Source organism: Camelina sativa, chromosome 5 (assembly GCF_030686135.1).
Source record: "Camelina sativa cultivar CO46 ecotype springtype chromosome 5, ASM3068613v1".
Taxonomy (NCBI): Eukaryota; Viridiplantae; Streptophyta; class Magnoliopsida; order Brassicales; family Brassicaceae; genus Camelina; species Camelina sativa.
This window is the reverse complement of record NC_141884.1, coordinates 3860722-3882384: the sequence shown is the minus strand read 5'-3', so window position 1 is coordinate 3882384 and position 21663 is coordinate 3860722. Positions and strand designations below refer to the sequence as shown.

Sequence of the window (21663 nt, the reverse complement as noted above, 5' to 3'; positions counted from 1 at the left end):
ATTTTAAAAGTTTATAAGTCTTAAAATTTATTAACTTTTAGGAAACAAATACTGATGTATTAAAAAAAATGGTTGGATCTCATAACATTTTTGAAAAAAACAAATACATTAGACTTAAAAAGAAAAGAAAAATAATAATACTATATACTTTAAGGCTGGAATAGGTATAATCCAAACACAAAATCTCTCATTATCCAATACTCTTAAGAGTAGAGTAGTATCCTTTACACTCGGTAGATATCGACTATTTTGTCGTCTCCTTTCTCATTACCCTTTTAGCTTTTTTTTTTGGGCGTTATTTTTTCTTCTTTCTTTTTTGTCTTCATTCTTAGAACTTCAGAGGAAGACGACGACGACGGAGAAAAAAACGCAGAACTTTTTTTTTTTTTCTTTCTCTGGCTGTAATTTTGTGGAGTCAATGCTATTCAAATTAAAAATTGCAACTTTATTAGTTTTTTTGGGTCATTGTTATTAAATTTTGTATGACTATAAAATGTCTACGAACCTTCCATAAATTTCATTGACTTTTCAATATTTTTTCTCTGGTGATCGTTTCATTCTCCTTCTCTTGTTGAGCTCTCTCTCTTTTTCTTCGCCGGTCTTTTTCTCAGTGAGTCTCTCTCTTTTGTTTTTCCTCTTTTAGCTGATCTAATTACACTGTTAAGCTAATCACCATTGGTTTCAATTAAGATTTTTACTCGCTTCACTGTTTCAATTTGGCTTTTAATTCTTTGATTACTTGTGAGTTTTTAATGAGTTGGTGAATTAAAAGGCGACACCTTTTTTTTTTTTTTGTTTACGCGTGAAATTTCACTTTTTGGGTTTGGAATACAAATGCTTAGTGCTTTACAATCATATTTAACCCTAGAATTGTTAACAAGTGTTGATCTTTTTTTTGTTCAGTTTTGGTTTCATCGTCTGAGTTGCAGAGGATGAGTTAAAGGCCACTTGGTTGGGTTTATCACGGATTTGTTCAAAGGAGCCTCCTTTGACACTTGGACTTAAAGCATAGGTACTTTTCCGATACTTACAACTCTGAATATATATATATATTTTCACGAGGTTGACAAGGTTGTTTTTTTTTTGTTTTTTCTATTTGAGTTGTAGAGAGAAAAACAAAGAAGAAGATGAAATTGAGATTTCGAAAGCTTTAGTTTTTGGTTTTGTTGCAATCATTGGCGTGGGAAGCTGGGTTAAAGCGAGAGGATCAGAATCTTTTATGTCAAATTCCTTTTGGGTATTTTTAAAGTTTCGATTTTTATTCTTTGGTTGGGTGTGTTTGGCTTTCAGGAAGCTAAGACAGTAGGGGATACCTAACATGGCATTTACTATTCCATTTATCATTGACTTGCTTTGTTTTTGATTTTCTTGTCATGCTTTAGCTAGAATGTAATTTACTCTCTAGATTTTTTCTTGAAGCATTTATTGGTGGAGTTGAGAAATCCAATCAAAGATTTTGTTCTTTCTCTGATCTCTGGTGATTCAATTTGTGTGTGACCAATCAATTTCTACTTTGTTTTCATTCCTTTTGCTTGGAGTTGTTGTCCTTTGAGGAGTGTTTTGATTTCAATGTTGCAATAAAGCCATGATTTTTCTCATTTTTTTTCTATGGTTTGTACTTTTGTAGATGTTTTGATCTGTCACTGTCATATAAGTAAGCTCGTTGGGGGGGGGGGGGGGGTGATTGGAGCTTTTTGTTCAAATGGCTGCTATTCAAGAGAGGTTTCCAGTCTCTTCTTCGTCTTCATCCTCGTCATCAGCATCCTCCCCATCGTCCTCCCTTTCGCTATCAACAGTGCCTATAGATGGAGAATTGTGGATGATGGCTGAGGAAAGGGTTCAGGAGATACTATGTGTCATCCAACCAATCTATCTTTCAGACAGAAGTAGGAATGAGATCATTGCTTATATCCAGAATCTTATCAAGGATCGTCTTGGAATTGAGGTAAGAACTTTGGTGCTCTAGTGGATATTTTGTTTGATGAGGTTTATATCAGTCCCCACTTCTTATGAATATTGTATCAGATGATGTTTAGTTGCGGTGTTGTATAAGAAGATTTGACCCGTTTTATTTCGTTAAAGTGCTTAAGGTTTCTTGCTGTATGGTTAGATTCAGAGTCAGGACTATTAGTTTTCTTGCATATGGTTTATCTGTCTGTTCCTCTTTTAACTTAATCAAATTGTAGCTTAATTGTGGAATTGTATTTACCAGGTCTTTTTATTTGGTTCGGTGCCACTAAAAACCTATCTCCCAGATGGAGATATTGATCTGACAGTCCTAACTACTCAAGATACGGAGGAGGACTTGGCTGAAGCATTGTGTAGTATGCTTAGAGCTGAAGGGGGAGCATCCGATTTCCAAGTAACTGGTGTTCAGTATATCCAAGCACAGGTTTGCTTGCTTCCTTCTTTGTTTTGACTTATGCGTTTCAAGAAAACTTATTTTCATGCTTATGCCGCTCATTTGACATTTTCGATGGAAGGTCAAGGTCATCAAATTCAATATCAAGAACATTGCTGTGGATATCTCCTTTAATCAAATGGCGGGACTATGCGCTTTATGTTTTCTCGAGCAGGTAAATACCTAATAGATTCGGCTTATATTTACTTCTTCCATCATCTTATCCTTAACTGATTTGGTAAAATCTTTGATTTTTGTTGCTTTGTTAGGTTGATCAAAAATTTGGAAGAGACCATCTGTTCAAACGTAGCATCATTTTGATTAAGGCCTGGTGCTATTATGAAAGCCGTCTTCTTGGTGCCAACACTGGTTTGATCTCAACATATGCATTGGCAGTACTCGTCTTGTACATCATCAACAGTTCTTATTCATCATTGTCTGGCCCTTTAGCAGTAAGCATTTTTTTAAAAAATTCTGAGCTTATTTGAGATATTGCTTCCAAGATTAACAGGCTAAATCTATCATCTACAGGTACTGTTCAAGTTCTTGGATTACTATGCATCATTTGATTGGGAAAATTACTGCATCACGGTCACTGGTCCGGTCCCGATATCATCTCTTCCAGATATTACGGGTAATGATGCTTAGAAATAGACAATTCTCTTCTGTTTCCCTTAAATTTGTAAATAAAAATAAAAATATTTGTTGTTGTGCCTTCAGGAACCGGAGATCATGAAGTAGTCCTAAATGAGAAGTTCTTCAGAGAATGCGTGGAGACATATTCGGTTCAAACTAAAGTTGTCGAAGCTAACAGACAGATATTTCCTGTGAAACATTTCAACATACTGGATCCTCTGAAACACAGTAACAACCTTGGACGTAGCGTCTCACAAGGTACCCCATTGACCAGAGATTTCTATTGCCACAAGACCAAAACGAAGCTCATGATTGGTCTCTCAAGTAATAGTTTTCTATCTTTTGTCCAATCTTGTTTAGGAAATGTCCCACGTCTAAGACATGCTTTTACTCTGGGAGTTCAAAGGCTAAGAGATATACTTTCAGTACCTGGAGAAACCATGGGTTGGAAACTGGAGAAGTTCTTTCGCAATACATTGGATAGGAACGGTAAGGGACAGAGACAAGACGTAGCAGAACCTCTCATCGCTTTTGGCACTGGAAGAACAGAATTATCTGATCTTAGAGGAGATTTTGAAGGATACTATAGAAGTCTTGTGTACGGGAAATGGTTTCACGGTGAGTATCAGTATAGCTGGATCCCTCAGGGTCAAGAAACGAGTTCTTGGGACGTTGTCAATTGGTCTGTGACCGATCAAAAGAATGTTCTATATTGGACGAATCCGGATGGTTCAACGTCGATGCAGAACATGCAGAAATCAAGAGGAACGGGCACTTACATTCCTGAAATGGTACATTCACCGTTTACTCTTTAACTTGTATTCCTATTATAGAAAATAATTTGTTTCTGAATTGTATGATCCATCGGGGGTTTTTTTTTTGCAGAGTCAACAATCTTACACTGATAGGTTCAGTATTACACCAAGCACAGTGAACGCAGCATATCAGACTCAACAATCTTACACTAATAGTTTCAGTAGCACACCAAGTACAGTGAGCTCAGCATCTCAGAGTCAACAATCTTACACTGGTAGTAGGTTCAGTAGCAGACCAAGCACAGTGAACTCAGCGTCTCAGAGTCAACAATCTTACACTGATGGGTTCAGTATTACACCAGGCACAGTGAACGCAGCATATCAGACTCAACAATTTTACACTAATAGTTTCAGTAGCACACCAAGCACAGTGAACTCAGCATCTCAGAGTCAACAATCTTACACTGGTAGTAGGTTCTCTAGCAGACCAAGCACAGTGAACTCAGCGTCTCAGAGTCAACAATCTTACACTGATGGGTTCAGTAGCAAACCAAGCACTGTGAACTCAGCATATCAGACTCAACAATCTTACACTGGTAAGTTCAGTATCAAACCAAGCACAGTGAACTCAGCATCTCAGACTCTACAATCTTACAATGGTAGGTTCAGTATCAAACCGAGCACAGTGAACTCAGCAGCTCAGAATCAACAATCTTACAATGGTAGGATCAGTATCAAACCGAGCACAGTGAACTCAGCAGCTCAGACTCAACAATCTTACAATGGTAGGTTCAGTATCAAGCCGAGCACAGTGAACTCAGCATCTCAGACTCAACAATCTTACAATGGTAGTTTCAGTAGCAAACCGAGCACAGTGAACTCAGTATCTCAGACTCAACAATCTTACAATGGTAACTTCAGTAGCAAACCGAGCACAGTGAACTCAGCATCTCAGACTCAACAATCTTACAATGGTAGTTTCAGTAGCAAACCGAGCACAGTGAACTCAGCATCCCAGACTCAACTGTTCAAACAGAATCCTTGAATTGGTCTCTTAGGCTAAAACCTTTTTTTTATCATAACTTCACATACCTACCAACAGCAAACAATGAGAAAGAGTTTTTTTTTTTAGTTTTTTTTTTTAATGGTGGTAAATGGAGGTTGAAGCATATGGATGTTTCATTTTAGGACTCATTAGGAATGTAATTCTGTTGACCCATAATTCATTGAGAGGTCTCTCTTAATTCGTTGAACAGAAAAACAAAGAATCTGATATTAGCTCTTTGCATATTCTTGATGATCATTATTGTACTTTTGGTCAATTAGAGTAAATCGAAAATCCTAAAAAAAAATGAGATTTATTACATTGCCATGACGCTGTCTCGGAAGCAACTTTAGTTTGATGACTGATCCATACTGATAGAGAAGTTGTTGTCGTTGTTGTTGTTGTTACTTGTTAGTGGAGTTAAGGGCCCAACCTGAGATCTTTTTATGACACTTAAGTCTTATCCATATTGAGATATCCTATGTATATGAATATGACGATATACTTCCAAAGCATTACGTCACCTCTCTCACATATATAGTATATCCTAAAATTAATTATTACTATCATCTTCATAAGATCTTTCCTGTATTATATAGAGCGATTCTCTATTGTGCAATAATTAGGTTGATTAAAGATCAAATATACATTTGTAAAATTATGACGACAATTTGGGTTAGTGGCATATGTATACACCAAGTTAGGAAAATTATTATAGATAAGTGAGTCGGTGACACATAGATTAATCTTATTTGTTGAAACTATTTAAGTTGGTAATGGTTTTCACAATTTGCTAATGGTTCTCACTTGCCTTTCTCTAATTATATATTAGGATCGGATCCCAATGCATACATACGTGTCTAGTTTTAACAATCAGTAACATGTTTATATTAACTTGTATAATGCATTTCGAAGCGAGACATGATCATTACAAGATAAGCAAAACGCAATTATTCACTTCTTACGTGCTAGAATGTTGTGTCGTTAATTATTATATATACTTCTAATTATATACAAAGTATAGTTATTTATAATAACCTTACGAGGTTCGAACCTCCATGCTTTTTATTTTTAAAATAGGGAACAGTTTTATAAAAGAGTTTTTCGCTGTTCGACCTACCTCTTCAGTCGGCACTGACCAAATGATATAGCACGTGACTCCGATATTTACGTTACTCTTTGATAACAGACGATAATATAATTTTAAATCACCCTTCTCTCAGTACTTGGTTTGGAGTTATAGTATTCCATCTCATTACGGTTACAAACCAAAATCAATAGTGTGCATCTATTGTAACTTTTTAAAGAGTGATAACGTCTGATTGATTGTGTCTTTAGTCCTCATCTTTTGTAAAAGGAAACAAAGGAGGACTTAGGAGATAAATGAGAAAGAATCCAACGTCTCTAATGTTTTCCCCAACAATAAAACTTTGTGGTCAATGCATCTTTTGTAAAGTTTCTTACTTAGATTTTGATTTTAACCACCAAATTTTTAAATTTTAATTAATTTTTCCTGCTATATATACGACTTGTCATAGAACAAAGCATGCAATGATGGATCATTACGATAAATAAAAAAAAATGATAACATAAAGAAATCAAAGAAAAGAAAAAAGTAAGAAGTTGCCATGTTATAAAATCCATCATGACCATTGTTTGCCAATTTCAACAAAGTTGGCCCTCCAAATTTAATAATGCAATGTTTCTTTTCTTATATAGTTGTTTATATATATGTGTATGATCTCTATTATATATACAACAACACTCTAATCTCTTCTTGACCCTAAAGAAAGAAAAAAAATCTCTTGTTTTGATCACCTTTCTTAAAGATAGTAGAATGGAAGCAAGGAAGATTAAGTTTCCATCTTTATTACTCTCGTTCTTACTTATCTCCGGAATCCCTTCGATTCTTGGGTTGAGTATGAGTATGAGAGCCACTACTAGATCGGAGCCGGAGGCATTTCATGGCGGAGACTTCTCGGAAGTGATGAAGATCAGGAAGTTGATGGTTACAAACTTGGAAGTTGATGATTCAAGTGACTATTATGATGAAGGATCATCATTACCATCACCACCAGTGCCTGATTATGATGATATCTATAGAAGGCAAGGTGATGTCCCAAGCCCCGGTATTGGCCACTGATACATGTCATGGGTATATTTTACACACACAATAAATACACATTCTGTGTTATATATTTATACATACATCACATGTTGTTTTTATACGTTGCTTTTTCCTCATTTTTGATATTTTGATTTTAATTCATTCTGTCTTTTTTTTGTTCAGAAAAATAATGGTTCCCTTTTTTACCATTGAATTGTCTCAGTTCCTCGTGTTGATGGGAGAGCTTCATATGAATGTAGATATGCATTTGTCCGTTGTAAAAATGTTACATGTTATTAAGAACGTACTAAAGAGTAATTTTCTTTTATAAACAAGAAAAAAAAGTAATCTAACCACAATAATATAACAACAAGGTCCATAATCAAAATATATGTAAGATTTATTTTGTTAGTGGGATATTTAACTAATACCTGAGAATCTTGTATGTTTTGTTTATATATATAGTTTCATGTTTCCAAAAATATTAAGAAATAAAAATTATATGATAAAGAAAACACAAAAACATTCCGCCAGTTTTGGTAACAAAAGGAACATTCTGTCGGTTATACAGTCTTCGACCATTCACCAATGCAAGTTGTAATTATAAATTATAATAACAACGAGAACTATACAAATTTTTCCTTAACGGCCGTTAACAAAGCCTGAAAAAGGTATTTATCGTGCACATGGGACATGTTATTGTGTGTTATAACTTATAAGTATGAACATACATAAATGCATTTTTTTTATTGGCTAAAACTTCAAGAAAGTTCGGATTTACGCCCTAATTTATCTCTATAGATTCGGAATATAATTAACAATTTAGCATACGTAAGTTAATGAGTAAACACACAATCCCATCTCCAACGACCAAGAAACACAATTATCTTCAAAGAAAACTGTACTTACCACCACTAATCTATCATGCATCAATTGGTTATAGGTTAAGAAAGCCTAATAAGCGTGGTCCGACAATTGGTTAAAGGTTAAGAAAGCCTAATAAGCTCAGTTTGTTTAAAACTTGAACGAAATTTATTTGTCCCCACTATATTTAAATGATAGTTCTATTTTAAGAATCAAGCGATCATTAATATCCTGAAACCTGTGTTTGTTTTTTTGGCACTCAAGAAAATAACTTGCGTAAAACATGCCGAACTTACTATTCACTAAAATAGACACATAAAACAGTGTTCGAAGCAAAATCTTGATGACCAAAGAGACTCATATCAAGAGCACAAAAAAATATCGTTCACATTTTGACTGATACATACACACCAAAACTGAAAAAGACACGCATTGAGCCCAAATCACGTATATAATCTTTAAAATCATATAGAAAATACATTTTCTGTGTTTACTTTGAAATACCAAATGTAAGTGTGGTTTGTCTTTGTCGTCATGCAACGCATGCATATATATATATATATAGTATTAGTATTAATACATTATGTGATTTGATAACATGTCCCTTTTATACATGCATTGAATCCACCGACCAGTCTACTCGATGCTTTGAATTATACTATAATTTATACTAAAGATTATATTGTGAAGAGCAAGCTGAATCGATTTTTTTTTTTTGGAATTTGATTCCGATCCGGTTTTTATAATTGTTTTCGACTACAATAATGGTAAAGTGGGAGGAGAAAGATAACAAATCTCACTTTCATCTTTCAAGTAGCAAGCAAAATAATACTAATGTATAAAAAGGTTGAAAATGAAGTTCCACGACACCTAAAAGAAGAGTGAAAGAGAAAGAAGCATAATAGAAGGGAATAGAAAAAAGAACACCAATCAATCACTTCAAATTTTATTTTTATATTTGTGTCGAAAATTATGATATAAAAAGTATTAAATAATTGAATTTTTTTTCCTAACGTAAATAAATAAATATATATATATATATATATATATGTATATTTAAAAAATCCTGATATTTTTTTTCATTTATTATTTGTTATCTATAGTAGTAGTTTGTCTTTTTTAATTAGGGAAAAAAAATCTTGACATACATACATGGGGAATCTACCATCACTTAAAAGAAATCTAAAGGTAATTTAATTATAAAAAAATAGAAAAAGGAAATTTAATTATTTTAAATAAATGCTAGTGACTATTTATGGAAACAAATATTTATTTATTTGTATTTTTTTGTTTTGTTACCACTTACCACCAATACGCGTTAAGTATACCTTTTTTAAAAAGCCGTTTATGTTTCTTGTTACTGTTATATTAAAAAGCCAAAAACTGAAGAAAGAAGAAACAGTTTCGTTATTTTGCTGTGGTCTGGCGATGACCAGATTTTGAGGCTGAGAGCTAATATATAGTACTACAAAGCACCATCATCAATGGCGCAAATTCTGTTGGTAAGTAAATTAATTATAAATAAATAAAAATTAGCTTTTTTTCTTTTTTCTTTTTCTTTTGAAGATGTAACTGTCGGGGAGGAGCACTCACGTGTTTCTGTCTCTTCACCTGTAAAAAAATATTCTCGCCACGTTTGCTCCCGAGAAAACGCGACGAAAATAATGGTTAAAGAAAGAAGGAGAAATCAAATAAAATAAAGGTTGTGTTTTTTTTTTTTTTTGGGGTATAGCAAAAGCAAGCATGTGTATGTGGGTGGAGGCTATGGTAAGCCTATGGGTTCTTCTTATCTTCTTCTTCTTCTTCTTCGTCTATCTTTCTTTTGTCTTCGTCTATCTTTTAATTCAATGATAAGCAGATCATCTCTTTCGATTCACGTTACCCCCTACTCTCACCCACCCAGAAATTTTTTCACATTTAATAAAAATGAATAAAAACACAGTTGGCCTTGTGTGTGTGACACAATAATATGGGCAAACAATATAAAAAAAGAAAGAAAAGCTAATAATTGAGAATTGAGAAATCTCCATTTATGGCTAAATAAAAGCTTCACACTTTTGCAAGTCAATTCATTTTCTTCCCTATTTTGAAAAAATCTTATCTTTTTGGTGGGTTACTCTCTACTTTCTAGGGTTCTTGAGTTCTTGTATTTTTTTTGATCTGGGTTTTATCTATAATGGCGTGAATGAATGGCATGTGCGTGAATGTGGCCTACTTTGTTTTCTTTCTTCTCTGCTTAATTTGGGAAACAATAGTTGAGTTGTCGTATTCACTGTTTTCGTCATGACTTTTCATTTCCTTCTGCCAAATTTTTTTACCCAATTTCTCTCTTTTTTTTAGCTTGAGTTTAGATTTATAAATCTCTCTCCTTTTTTTCTCCAGGTTCTTCGTCTTGTAGCTTGTTAGGTAGTTTGTGAAGGTTTTTAGAGTTGAAACCATGGATCTCAATCTCGGGAAATGTTGTGGTTCTCGTTCTGCTAAGGTTTGTTTCTTCTTTTTTCTTTCTAATCTTATTAGATTTGTTCAATTTTGGAGCTTTTTTTTAAGATTGGAATTGATGTAATTATTATTGCAGAAGGAATCATGGAGGTCGGTTTTGCTTCTTGCTTATCAGAGTCTTGGTGTTGTCTACGGTGATTTGAGTATCTCTCCGCTTTATGTCTTTAAGAGCACTTTTGCTGAAGACATTCAACATTCTGAGACTAATGAAGAGATCTACGGTGTTATGTCTTTTGTTTTCTGGACTCTTACTTTGGTTCCTTTGCTTAAGTATGTCTTCATTGTCCTCCGAGCTGATGATAACGGAGAAGGTGATGACTGGGAAAAGATGATACTCTCTTATTACTCAGACCAGAATGGGATGAAAACTGAAATTTTGTTTGCAACTTTCTCAGGTGGAACTTTTGCTTTGTACTCATTGATCTGCCGTCATGTCAAAGTTAGCCTCCTCCCTAACCGACAAGTTTCTGATGAGGCACTGTCCACTTATAAGCTTGAGCATCCACCGGAGAAGAACCATGATTCGTGTGTTAAGAGATATCTGGAGAAGCACAAGTGGTTACACACTGCTTTGTTGCTTCTTGTTCTTCTTGGGACTTGTATGGTTATTGGAGATGGACTTCTCACTCCAGCTATTTCTGGTATGTTTGCTTCTCTGTGTGTGGATGACATCTTAGTGTCTAATAGTTGGTTTCAAAGAGTTTTCTAATATTTTCTTGTTGTTGTGTGTAGTTTTCTCTGCAGTGTCAGGTCTTGAGCTGAATATGTCTAAAGAACACCACCAATGTAAGTACACAAAGAAGACTGGTTTAATGTTAGTTCTCGCTGCTTGAGTTCTGATGAATGATGGCTTCCTTTTGTTGATCAAAACGTGCAGATGCTGTGATTCCTATAACCTGCTTCATATTAGTCTGTCTTTTCTCGCTACAGCATTTTGGGACACATCGTGTTGGGTTTGTTTTCGCGCCTATTGTCCTGACTTGGTTGCTCTGCATAAGCGGTATTGGCTTGTACAATATAATACAGTGGAATCCTCATATCTACAAAGCTCTTTCTCCTACTTACATGTTCATGTTCTTGAGAAAGACGAGAGTAAGTGGATGGATGTCTCTAGGTGGAATCTTGCTGTGCATAACTGGTGAGTTATAAGGAAGTAACCTACATTGTTAATGTCGCCATAAAGATGCCAGTAATCTAACTCTTTAAGTCTTTTGTTTTAGGTGCTGAGGCCATGTTTGCTGATCTTGGTCACTTCAATTACGCAGCAATTCAGGTATGTTTCTAATTAGCTTGGATGCTTTACTTATTGTTTTATATCCCCACGGATTTCAACAAAGCTTTGTTTTATTTGCTGTAGATTGCATTTACCTTCCTCGTTTATCCGGCTCTTATATTAGCATACATGGGGCAAGCTGCTTACTTATCCAGGCATCACCATTCTGCTCATGCAATTGGCTTTTACGTCTCTGTGCCAAGTCAGTAGTTTTCGTTACTTGAAAGAACTTGAAAATTTATCTGGTGTTGACCATTGGAAACGTAATCTGAACTTTTTGTTTATTTCAATTCTTGGTTTTGAATAGAATGTTTGCACTGGCCTGTGCTTGCGGTAGCGATTCTTGCTTCTGTTGTGGGAAGCCAAGCGATCATCAGCGGGACTTTCTCAATTATAAACCAAAGCCAGTCTCTTGGATGCTTCCCTCGAGTCAAAGTTATTCACACCTCCGATAAGATTCATGGTCAGATTTATATACCGGAGATAAACTGGATGCTCATGGTTCTCTGCATTGCTGTTACTATCGGGTTTAGAGATGTCAAACACCTGGGAAATGCATCAGGTATGAGACTCTTTCATCAGCTCAAAAATGTTGGATTTTTTTGACTTTGAGATTACAGTTTTTTGTTCCTTTGTGGTTGGTTTCAGGTTTGGCTGTAATGGCGGTTATGCTAGTGACGACGTGTCTTACCTCATTGGTCATTGTTCTTTGCTGGCACAAGCCTCCGATTCTAGCCCTCGCGTTCCTTCTCTTTTTCGGATCAATAGAGCTTCTCTACTTCTCAGCTTCACTTACCAAATTCCGTGAAGGCGCTTGGCTTCCAATCCTCTTATCCTTATTTTTCATGATCATCATGTTCGTTTGGCATTACACCACCATCAAGAAATACGAGTTTGATCTCCAGAATAAAGTCTCTCTTGACTGGCTTCTTGCATTAGGTCCAAGCCTCGGAATCACCCGAGTTCCAGGTATCGGTTTAGTCTTCACGGATCTAACCTCTGGAATCCCCGCCAATTTCTCCCGGTTTGTCACCAACCTCCCTGCTTTCCACCGTGTCCTCGTCTTTGTCTGTGTGAAATCTGTCCCAGTCCCATTCGTTCCACCTGCTGAGAGATACCTCGTGGGCCGAGTAGGTCCAGTTGACCACCGCTCTTACCGCTGCATCGTTCGGTACGGATACCGCGATGTCCATCAAGACGTGGACTCATTCGAAACAGAGCTGGTAAGCAAGCTTGCGGACTTCATCCGTTACGACTGGCACAAAAGAACACAACAACAAGATGACGACACCGCCCGATCAGTCCAGTCCAACGAATCCTCGAGCGAGTCAATACTAGCAGTGATCGGAACCGTGGCTTACGAGATAGAAGACAACCTCCAACCAGAGAGCGTCTCGATAGGATTCTCAACAGTAGAAAGCATGGAAGACGTAATAGAAATGGCAGAAGCAGTGCCAACCACCACCATAAGAAGGGTGAGATTTGCTTTACCAGAAGACAGTTACGAAGATGAAGGATCGTCAGCGTCTGCAGAAGCAGATGCAGAGCTGAGAAGTGAGCTGAGGGATCTGTTGGCGGCGCAAGAAGCCGGAACAGCGTTTATACTGGGACACTCACATGTGAAAGCCAAACAAGGGTCATCGGTGATGAAGAGATTAGCGGTTAATTTCGGTTATAATTTCTTGAGCAGGAACTGTAGAGGACCTGACGTGGCGCTTAAGGTCCCGCCCGTTTCTCTTTTAGAAGTTGGCATGGTTTATGTTGTCTGAACTACTTTAAAAATACATATATATAAAAACCTAATTCCTCTGTTGTAAATTCGTGACGTTAGCTTTGTTTCTTTCTTTTAGATCCATCTCTGTGTTTGTCAAATCTAAAGACCAAGATGGTCAAAATTTATCCGTATTAGGGCATTATACATTATCCATTGTCTCTCTTATCTTATCAATAAGCTCCTCACAAAACGGTAGCGTATAGAGAGGGAGGGGTTACAAAACGGTGCGTTGGGTAGTTGGAGAATGGGCATGGATCATGGCGGGAAAAACCTAACAGATATGGCGGGAAAGGCCCAACTAATAATAGACTTCGCATTGCCGCCACTCTGAGCAAAAAAAGACTCGATTTTTTTCTTCTGTAATCCCTCACTCACCGATTCAGAGAGATATGGGAGGACCAGCGTACGATTGTCTGACGAACCCTCTAGGAGCTGTACGATTCTCCTTCGCAAATGCTCTGTCTTCAGGCTACGATCCGGCTTCGTCTGTCGGAAAAGACTGGGGAGTCGCCGATCTGTTCCTTCCCTACTTCTCCGATGAATCTGCTCTCTCCCAGGTTCCTCTTTTTCTCTTAAATCACACTCTGTTTACGAATTCGCTTCTTTTATTTGATTTTTGGGGTTTAGGGCAAAATTGGGTTTTGGGTTTTGATTCAATACTTCCCAATTCGTGTTTAGCATAAAAAAGGTTGATTTTTTCATGTAATTTGGTGCTGTTTCTAACTAAATCAGCTTCCTTTAGGTTTTATTAGTCTATCCACAGATTGAGATTGGTGACTTTGGGGGTATTAAAGGATCTGTTCTGAGATATTTTTGGGTCTATTGTAGGTTCCAATACTTGATTCATCAAGTATCAAGTGGTTGCAGCCCAATACACTTGTTAGGTTTCGTGGAATGATACAGGACATGCTTGGAAATGAATTCTATGCTGGTGCTTGCAAGGTATGCATTAATATTCACTTGGCTTTTGATGGTTTCTAGTAAAGAAGCGTTGAATCTTTATTTGTCAATAACTGTTTTTTTTTTTTAATATCGTGTGAAGGATGGTTCAACATGGAGAACAAATAAGTTCAGTGATGTCTCACAGTTTCCTGAGGGTTCTCCCACCGATATGCAAGTTTGGGAGCGTCGCTTACTCTACTGTGTTCCTGTATGTTTTCTCTAATGCTGGATCTTTGTTTTTGTTGTTGTTGTTGTTTTGGCTTTCGTGGATGTTTCAACATAATAATAACACTTGATTGATTGCAATATTTTAGGTCCCAGGACAAAACCAATGGACTGAATGTTCTTCTCAAGAGCTGAGGAACCGGTTTTTGGATCTAACTGGCCAAAACAGGGAAAAGCGTGTGAGGGTGGATGAAGAAATGACTGATTCCATGGAGTCCAATGTAAGTAACTTAGTTTCTCATGCTGGCTTTATTTTTATGATACTGATTGTACTGTCGCAATATCTGTTGGAATTTGTGGATAATAACTTATGCATGCCATCATAAACTTTGCAGACCTTAGAAGCTGGGATTAATGGCTCTCCTTTCAAGAAAATGGTAAGGATCTCTAGTCTCTCTAGTCTGTATGCAATGTATCTATGATTATAACACGAGAAGCGACAGTCAAGAAGCGGAAACCCCATAGAATATAAAACTTTTCCTTACTGTTACTGACAAGAATCATGAGACATTGAGATTATTGATGATTAAATATTTCTGATTATGTTGGATTTTTTGTATATCAGAAAGTGGGGGAAGCTACACCATCAACTTCAGAATCTCAGGTTCCACAAAGTTCTGGTCTTCCGCCAGCTACAAATACAGACTCTCTACCTTGTCTTGTGAAGGTAATTATATGGCTGTTAACATGTATATACCTTAGCTGCAAAGATTAGTTGTTGACAATATTCTTATGCGGCCACACAGATGTATGATTCTCCAGAGTCAGAATTGAAGCTAAATGATGTGGTTGAATTTCTTGGAGTGTTGACCTTCGATCCAAATGTTATGATGGATACGGATTCACTTGATGAAATCTCTGACGACCTTTCTGAAGCTGAATCAGTTCAGATGCCCTCTCGAAAGGTTCCACGCCTCCATTGTCTTATCCACAGGAAGCTTGAAACACAACATTTCCTGCATGGTTCTTCGTTATTTACAGAGGTAAGAACCCATTGACTCAGCTCTCGTACCTATTCTTGTCCTGGCGTTTGTTTTTTGAATCTCATGTTACTTAATCTATTTGGCAGCCCAAATCTCCCCAAGTATTCAAAGAGATAAGAGAGAGTTTGATGAAGTACCTTACCGGTCTACTCGGGGATGATCACATTGCCGCACAGTTCCTATTATTGCATCTTTTGTCGAAGGTAATAATTCAGATTAACATGGATCACTTGTTTTTTCTTCTCACCTAATTCTGGCTAATACCTTTTAGTATTGTACACTCACATGTTTTCCTCTTTTACAGGTGCATGGAAGAGTCGATAACGTTGCTGTTGGGAAGCTTTCACTTAATCTTATACACCTTAATAAAGAAAGCATGTCTATCTTTGGTACCCAGCTCAGTAATGCCCTCAAAAACCTCCTACCATTCACACAATCTATACCACTTACTATTGAGTATCTGAACACTGCCTCTTTCGGTCCCAAGAAAGACTATGGAATCAACAGGTAAGAATCCATCTCTACGATCTTAATGTGGTTTGGATCATTCTTATCCGAGAAACCTTCAAGTATATTGTTTTTATGCTTCAGATTGATGCCTGGAGTTCTACAAATTGCTGATGGTACGCACTTGATATTGGACGAAACAGAGTTGCAACCAGGCACCTTGAACTCTGTTGGAGTTGAGAATGCAAATCTGCTTAAAAACCTCTTGGAATGTCAGAAGGTAAAGCAATGATGTTCTTATTCAGTTTAATCATATTCAAATATGAACATGGAATCTTCTGCTATTTCAGGTGGAATATGATTTCCAATATTATAAAATGGAAATGGCCACTGATGTTCAAATGCTCATCTTCTCTGAGGGAAAGTCGAACATAATGCCTGCCGATTTGGTTCTACCTTTTCAACCTGCCCAAGTGAACTCATTGGAAGTCATTACACCAGAAACAGCAGACGCTTGGAGGTGCTACTTAGCTACTTGCAAATCGTTATCTCACTCTATTGGGCAAGAGTTACAACAGGTATTTATATATCAATGGTCTTAATGTTAGAACCTGGTGTTTCTATAGATACCATTGTTTTCAAACTTTTGTCTGAAGTTCAATTATCTTCTGCAAAATATCATTGCAGGTGGTGGAGAATGATTTGGTTGCAGCAAGACAAACAGATCGTAGTTTAGGCAGCCAAGACTTGAGCAGGTACTAAAGTTTCCTTAGGATTTATTCTCAACTCATCAATTATATACACTTTCAATTTGTTTATCTGGTTGTGCAGGTTGTTGACAATGGCTCGCATGATGTCTGTGAGTTATGGTGAGACTACGCTTTCACTCGAACACTGGCAAATGGTGCTGGAACTAGAAAGACTTAGAAAGGAGAGGCTCAAGTAAAACCGCCGAATCTGAGAAGATAGATTATGGTTTCGAGGTTGTTTGGATTATGTAATCTTCAACTAAGTTATATGATTTAAGAAGAACGATCGTTTCCTATCTATTTATTTGAGAGAGTCATGTTTTGAACTTTAATATTACCAAAACTGGAACATGAAGTATTGAATACTTATAGTGAAAAGTAGTGAAAAGTAGTACCAGAGAGAAAAACTAAGGAAGGAACGTTTGCGTGCAAAGCAAGAAAATAAAGGCAAGAAAATAAACAAACTTAAGCAATTATCCTAATTGAAGAAGATTCTTAAATAAGATAAGATCCTTTCTTCTCCTACATATGTAAAACTGAAATTACCAGATGGAACATGGAAGTCTTGGTGTAGAATCGACCTCATAATCATATATCAGAAGACTTTGCTTTCGATGGAAGTCATCTCACTTCTCTCACGACTCTCGTTTGTTTGAATTGAAAGAACGAAGACACACACGATTTAACGAGTTCCCAAGGTCAAACCGATCCTTGGTACATCTCGGCTAGGCTTTTGCCATAGCAATATCCACTATCAAGTCTTTTTTTTTTTCTGGAGTTTACACAAGAAGAAGAAGACCTAAGATCAGGTCAAAAGAGCTCACTTGGAAGCAACGAGCTAGATATCTCCTTGTCCTCTTCAGTGGTTGGCAATTCAAGTCTTCTTGTAATGAAAGGATGGTTCAAGAGGTCAGCCGCGGTGGGCCTGCTTGGATGAATGTCACGGCACAGCCTCAAGAAATCTCTAGCCTCCGAAGAGATATCTCGACCACGCAAGATCCACTCGTAAAATTCATCGAATGGTTCCGGGATAGGTATAGCTCCAAACATCTCATAAACCACACACCCTAAAGCATATATATCAAGGTCCGGATGGATGATCACTTCGTTTGGCGCAAAAGACTCTGGTGGCAGGTACTTAGCCGCCGTACCAAAGGACATGGAATCATATTCGGAATCAGGCTCCTTGGATGAACCGAAACCAGCAAGCTTGAGATCCCACGGCTCTCCAGTTGTAGTGGAAGGGAAGACGAAAACGTTGGATGGCTTGAGGTTGCAGTGAACGTAACCATGGGAGTGTAGAGCCACGAGTCCTTCTAGGATCATACGAGCCGCGCGTTGGACCAAAGACTCAGGTATCGGCTGTGATCTTCTGGGGGAACCGTATATCAGTTCATTGAGATTACCTTGGGAGGCGTACTCCGTATAGATCGTGTAGCATTCGTAGCGTTTGGTTTGTAAGTTCATAGTTGTTGAGGCGTTGACGATGCGAGGATGATCACGGAAACGATGCATGATCCTGAGTTCCTTGTCGAGAATGTTTTTGAGATGCATAGGCGATGACTTCTTCGCCCAAAGTTTGGAGTTGGAGTCCTCCTCGAGAGAGACGACACACCCGAAGTTACCTCGGCCAAGAAAAGAGACGGTTGTCAAGGAAGACTCGTCGACGATCCATTCATCATCTCTGCAAATTTGCTCCATCATCAAAGTTAAAGCTTTTACGTATTCTCTTTAATTAGGGTTTAATCTTGTATGTGTTTCTGAGAGATGACCAGTCTTTATCGATATCTATCTATTTATATAAGTTTAAGAAGGATCATGTTTTCCTTTTCCAATTGGGTTTGGTTCGTTTTTCAATTGGAACTAGGATCATGTTTTCCTTTTCCAATTACGGAATTATGTTAAACTATATCAAATTAATGTTAATATTATCCAATATTGAAATAAACTATTTAGTTAACAGTCGAGGAACAAAATAAATACTTTTTATCAAAATATATATTATACAATTATATATGCTTATAAAAACCAATATTCACCAAACTAAACTACTCAGAATTTATGGCTTCAAGATGAGAAACATATATTTTTGTTCTAAGTTTCCTTTTTCATATTTTCAAGTTTTCTCTATTGTTTTAATCGATTTCTAGATGATTATATCAATTTTAATTTCTTATAATAAAACTAGTAAAATATGTTAATTACTAGTTTGAGGAATATGTTAAAATATGTTAATTTCTTATAAATATGTTAACTTCACAACTTTGAGGAAAAAAAAAGAATGTTGTTAATTTAGTATATTTTCCTTTTCACCCCCTAAATCTTTTGTATTTGACAAAATCGTCTCTAAATAAACAAAACAACAAAAACAAACCCTATCATTGTCTCTCTCGTCTCCCTCTGTTCGTTCCATCGTCTTGCTGCGCCTACCTTCCTCTGTTCTCTCTTAACCTTCTCCTATTTGTTCTAAAAACTCATCCTTTTCTCGTAAAACCCAATTCAAAAATCCCAATATTAATTAGTTTCCAAGGTGAACAAACAATGGCAGCAAACTCGGAAGAGCAGAGGACGACGACAAGAGATAGTATTTACAAAGCTGCCAGGAGTATAAAACGACGAGACAACAGTCTCTACAACGCTCTTCGATCTATCTACCAAGACTCCATCTTCGTCCGCGAGATCTCTCAGCTATGGCCTAAGCTCCCTCTTCTTGCTAACCTTCGTTGTGGTCTCTGGTACTCTCCCACATTCGACGCCACCTGCTACTTCAAATCCACCGATGGTCATACAAACAATCTCTCTTTTAACACTTCTCGTCTCAATCTCCATCTTCCTCTTCTCGCTGGTATCATCACTTTCATTGATCTTTTGAGAACTAGGCTTTGTTTTGTATCAAAAGCATATACCTTTATGCATTGTACTTGTGTTGTGTGATTACCAATTGAAAAAGATTAGAACTTTATGCATTGTACTTGTGTTATATGGATAGGAGAGAAAGGAGGATGTATCATTATTGATTCCACTCGGAAAGGAAAGAGATTTCCGGATAGCATGTCGAAGACGATACCTATATGGTCATGTGTCTTGAACCGTTCAATTTTTAATCATATGAAGAGATTATGTAACACTGTTGGAGTGAGTTACATTGTTCATTTTGTCTGCATTAGTAACATTATATATATATAACTCCTTTGTTATTGTATTTTACAATCTTGTTTTTTGGAATAGGGATTGGATGATGATCATGATGGTGATAAGATAAGGAAGTTGTTAGAGAAATGGGATTGTTCGTTACATTTACCACTTTGGGTTTCAAATACTGAGAGGGCTTCTATTGAGGCTAGATTGGATGAGTGGACAAGAGAGTTAGATGAGAGTGGAGCTGATATAGCTTCTTTAGTTTCATGTTTGAGAAAGCCTTTGCGGCCTCTTTGGGTTTCACAGAAAACTGTTGTGTGGTTGAATGAAGTACCTGATCATGATTCATGGGATTTCACACCTCTCATACTTGTCTCAGCGTCTGTTTCTGGTGAAGTACAAAACAGAACCAATTCAGAGTTTAGTTGGAATTATATTCCAGGAGCTGGTGATGATGAAGAGAGTTGGGCTAGAGGTTTATCTCCGAATGTTTTTTGGACACATGTTGATGATTTGATTCATTGGGGGCCTGATTTGTGTAACCAGAAAGTGGCTGAGATTGTTGAAAACGATAGAGTGTATAGAGCACAGAGAGGTCAGGAAGCTCCACAGGTTGTTGTTAAGTGCTCAAAATCTAATGGTGGAGTCGATCACGCTAAGAGTGGTGAAATCATGTTTCTTAGTACACCAAAACCTAAAGTTGGGATGATGAATGTTGATGAAGAAAGCTTAGTGTCTTGGTTGGCATCAACGAATCTTGCTGTTGGGGCATCACAAGTAGGTGAGTTTAGTTTCTTACTTCAAATGTCGTGTCTCTGTCTTTGCATTAACTATGCTTAATCGCTTCAGCTTCTCATCAAAATCTTCTTCTTATCCTTTTGTGTTGCAGCTGGTAAAATGACATCTATTGACTGCATATTAAATTGTGATCAAAATCCCATCTCAGTCCCTCTATCACATCTTGAAGAGCATTTGCATCTACCCATGAAGGTATAGCTTTAAGACAAACCAAACTCTTGCATGATACTCCTTGAACATATATTCATTAATAAAAGTGTGCATATGTTCTCCAGGGTTCAAAATATGATAGATTTTCCATATCAAGAAATCTCCGTGCCGCGGTTAACTTTGCTAAGGTCAAGATGAGTTCAGGGAAGAAGCTCTTAGTTTGCTGTCAAGATGGTAAGTTTGTATTTGTATTCAAGAATAATTTGTACCTTGTAACTTTTATGGTAGTCTACTAATCCATACTGTAACTATGATTGACAGGGGAAGATATCAGTGTATGCGTTTGTTTGGCCATCTTGATATCATTATTCAATGAAGAAGGTACTGCATTTTGTACTTCTTTCGGGTTTTTTTGGTTCCGCAATGTATAAATTGTATCATGATGCTGAGATATTTGAATCATTTTTGTAGGGGCCTTTGATGGAGGAACATGTTTTAAAGAGAAGAGTATAACAAAAATGGAAATGCGACGGATGCTAATATTTATATGCAAATACGCCGTGAATGCTCGGCCATCTAGAGGAAATCTTAAGCAAGTTTTTGGTTTTCTCTCGTCTCAGCTCGAAAATTCAGACCAGTGAAGACAAAGTATACCTCAAAGTTGTAACTGTTAAACTTGCATTTTCACTAATGTTGTAGTAGTAAATTTTTCACTGATTTGCAAATTGCTGCTAAAATATAATCCTTATTAAATTCATTACATTTTTTTCTTAGACCATTGTGTATAAATCAACTATAAGCATAATTCATTGAACTTTCTTTAATGGATTTGCTTAGTTTACATTTTTAATAACTAAATATATAGATTGAACAACAT

The 21663-nt window shown here is 36.8% G+C and overlaps 5 protein-coding genes and 1 pseudogene across 12 annotated transcripts; 5 read left to right on the top strand and 1 right to left on the bottom strand.

The window, feature by feature from the left end:
* The first annotated feature begins 173 nt into the window (after positions 1 to 173).
* LOC104785349 (uncharacterized) lies at positions 174 to 5057 on the top strand. 3 transcript variants are annotated; one of them, XM_010510544.3, is made up of 11 exons: positions 174 to 610; positions 904 to 1012; positions 1108 to 1237; positions 1628 to 1945; positions 2213 to 2392; positions 2484 to 2576; positions 2671 to 2853; positions 2933 to 3035; positions 3122 to 3295; positions 3398 to 3828; positions 3923 to 5057. In XM_010510544.3, the coding sequence occupies exons 4-11, from the start codon at positions 1703 to 1705 to the stop codon at positions 4835 to 4837; spliced, it is 2322 nt and encodes a 773-aa protein (XP_010508846.2). In that variant the 5' UTR covers positions 174 to 610; positions 904 to 1012; positions 1108 to 1237; positions 1628 to 1702; the 3' UTR covers positions 4838 to 5057. The 3 variants fall into 3 exon arrangements, with proteins under 3 accessions (XP_010508846.2, XP_087308107.1, XP_010508847.2); XM_087451981.1 differs by having other exon boundaries at positions 206 to 610; positions 1102 to 1237; XM_010510545.3 differs by having other exon boundaries at positions 610 to 741.
* A 1518-nt stretch (positions 5058 to 6575) lies between these two features.
* LOC104785348 (precursor of CEP15 pseudogene) lies at positions 6576 to 7442 on the top strand (annotated as a pseudogene). Its single transcript, XR_015558212.1, has 2 exons — positions 6576 to 6992; positions 7128 to 7442. The product of XR_015558212.1 is annotated as a precursor of CEP15 pseudogene (transcript).
* A 1670-nt stretch (positions 7443 to 9112) lies between these two features.
* On the top strand, positions 9113 to 13398 carry LOC104785347 (potassium transporter 2). 4 transcript variants are annotated; one of them, XM_010510542.3, is made up of 10 exons: positions 9113 to 9310; positions 10191 to 10290; positions 10384 to 10618; positions 10703 to 10948; positions 11040 to 11093; positions 11185 to 11445; positions 11528 to 11580; positions 11665 to 11782; positions 11888 to 12142; positions 12229 to 13398. In XM_010510542.3, exons 2-10 carry the CDS (start codon positions 10246 to 10248, stop codon positions 13347 to 13349), a joined length of 2388 nt encoding a protein of 795 aa, XP_010508844.2. In that variant the 5' UTR covers positions 9113 to 9310; positions 10191 to 10245; the 3' UTR covers positions 13350 to 13398. The 4 variants fall into 4 exon arrangements, with proteins under 4 accessions (XP_010508844.2, XP_010508842.2, XP_010508841.2 ...); XM_010510540.3 differs by having other exon boundaries at positions 9204 to 9575; XM_010510539.3 differs by lacking the exon at positions 9113 to 9310 and adding an exon at positions 9488 to 9916.
* A 3-nt stretch (positions 13399 to 13401) lies between these two features.
* Positions 13402 to 17032, top strand: LOC104785346 (mini-chromosome maintenance complex-binding protein). Its single transcript, XM_010510538.3, has 13 exons — positions 13402 to 13911; positions 14183 to 14296; positions 14397 to 14504; positions 14611 to 14742; positions 14857 to 14898; positions 15087 to 15188; positions 15268 to 15504; positions 15591 to 15707; positions 15809 to 16011; positions 16096 to 16231; positions 16302 to 16529; positions 16639 to 16706; positions 16783 to 17032. Exons 1-13 carry the CDS (start codon positions 13744 to 13746, stop codon positions 16895 to 16897), a joined length of 1770 nt encoding a protein of 589 aa, XP_010508840.1. The 5' UTR covers positions 13402 to 13743; the 3' UTR covers positions 16898 to 17032.
* Positions 17033 to 17510: 478 nt separating this feature from the next.
* LOC104785345 (mitogen-activated protein kinase kinase kinase 17-like) lies at positions 17511 to 18401 on the bottom strand. The gene has a single exon (XM_010510537.3). The coding sequence runs from the start codon at positions 18399 to 18401 to the stop codon at positions 17511 to 17513; it is 891 nt and encodes a 296-aa protein (XP_010508839.2).
* Positions 18402 to 18979: 578 nt separating this feature from the next.
* On the top strand, positions 18980 to 21662 carry LOC104785344 (tRNA A64-2'-O-ribosylphosphate transferase). Of its 2 annotated transcripts, XM_010510535.3 has the most exons (7): positions 18980 to 19545; positions 19690 to 19835; positions 19929 to 20619; positions 20728 to 20828; positions 20912 to 21020; positions 21108 to 21167; positions 21258 to 21662. In XM_010510535.3, the coding sequence occupies exons 1-7, from the start codon at positions 19242 to 19244 to the stop codon at positions 21425 to 21427; spliced, it is 1581 nt and encodes a 526-aa protein (XP_010508837.2). In that variant the 5' UTR covers positions 18980 to 19241; the 3' UTR covers positions 21428 to 21662. The 2 variants fall into 2 exon arrangements, with proteins under 2 accessions (XP_010508837.2, XP_087369214.1); XM_087513088.1 differs by lacking the exon at positions 19690 to 19835 and having other exon boundaries at positions 19112 to 19545.
* Position 21663: the final 1 nt, after the last annotated feature.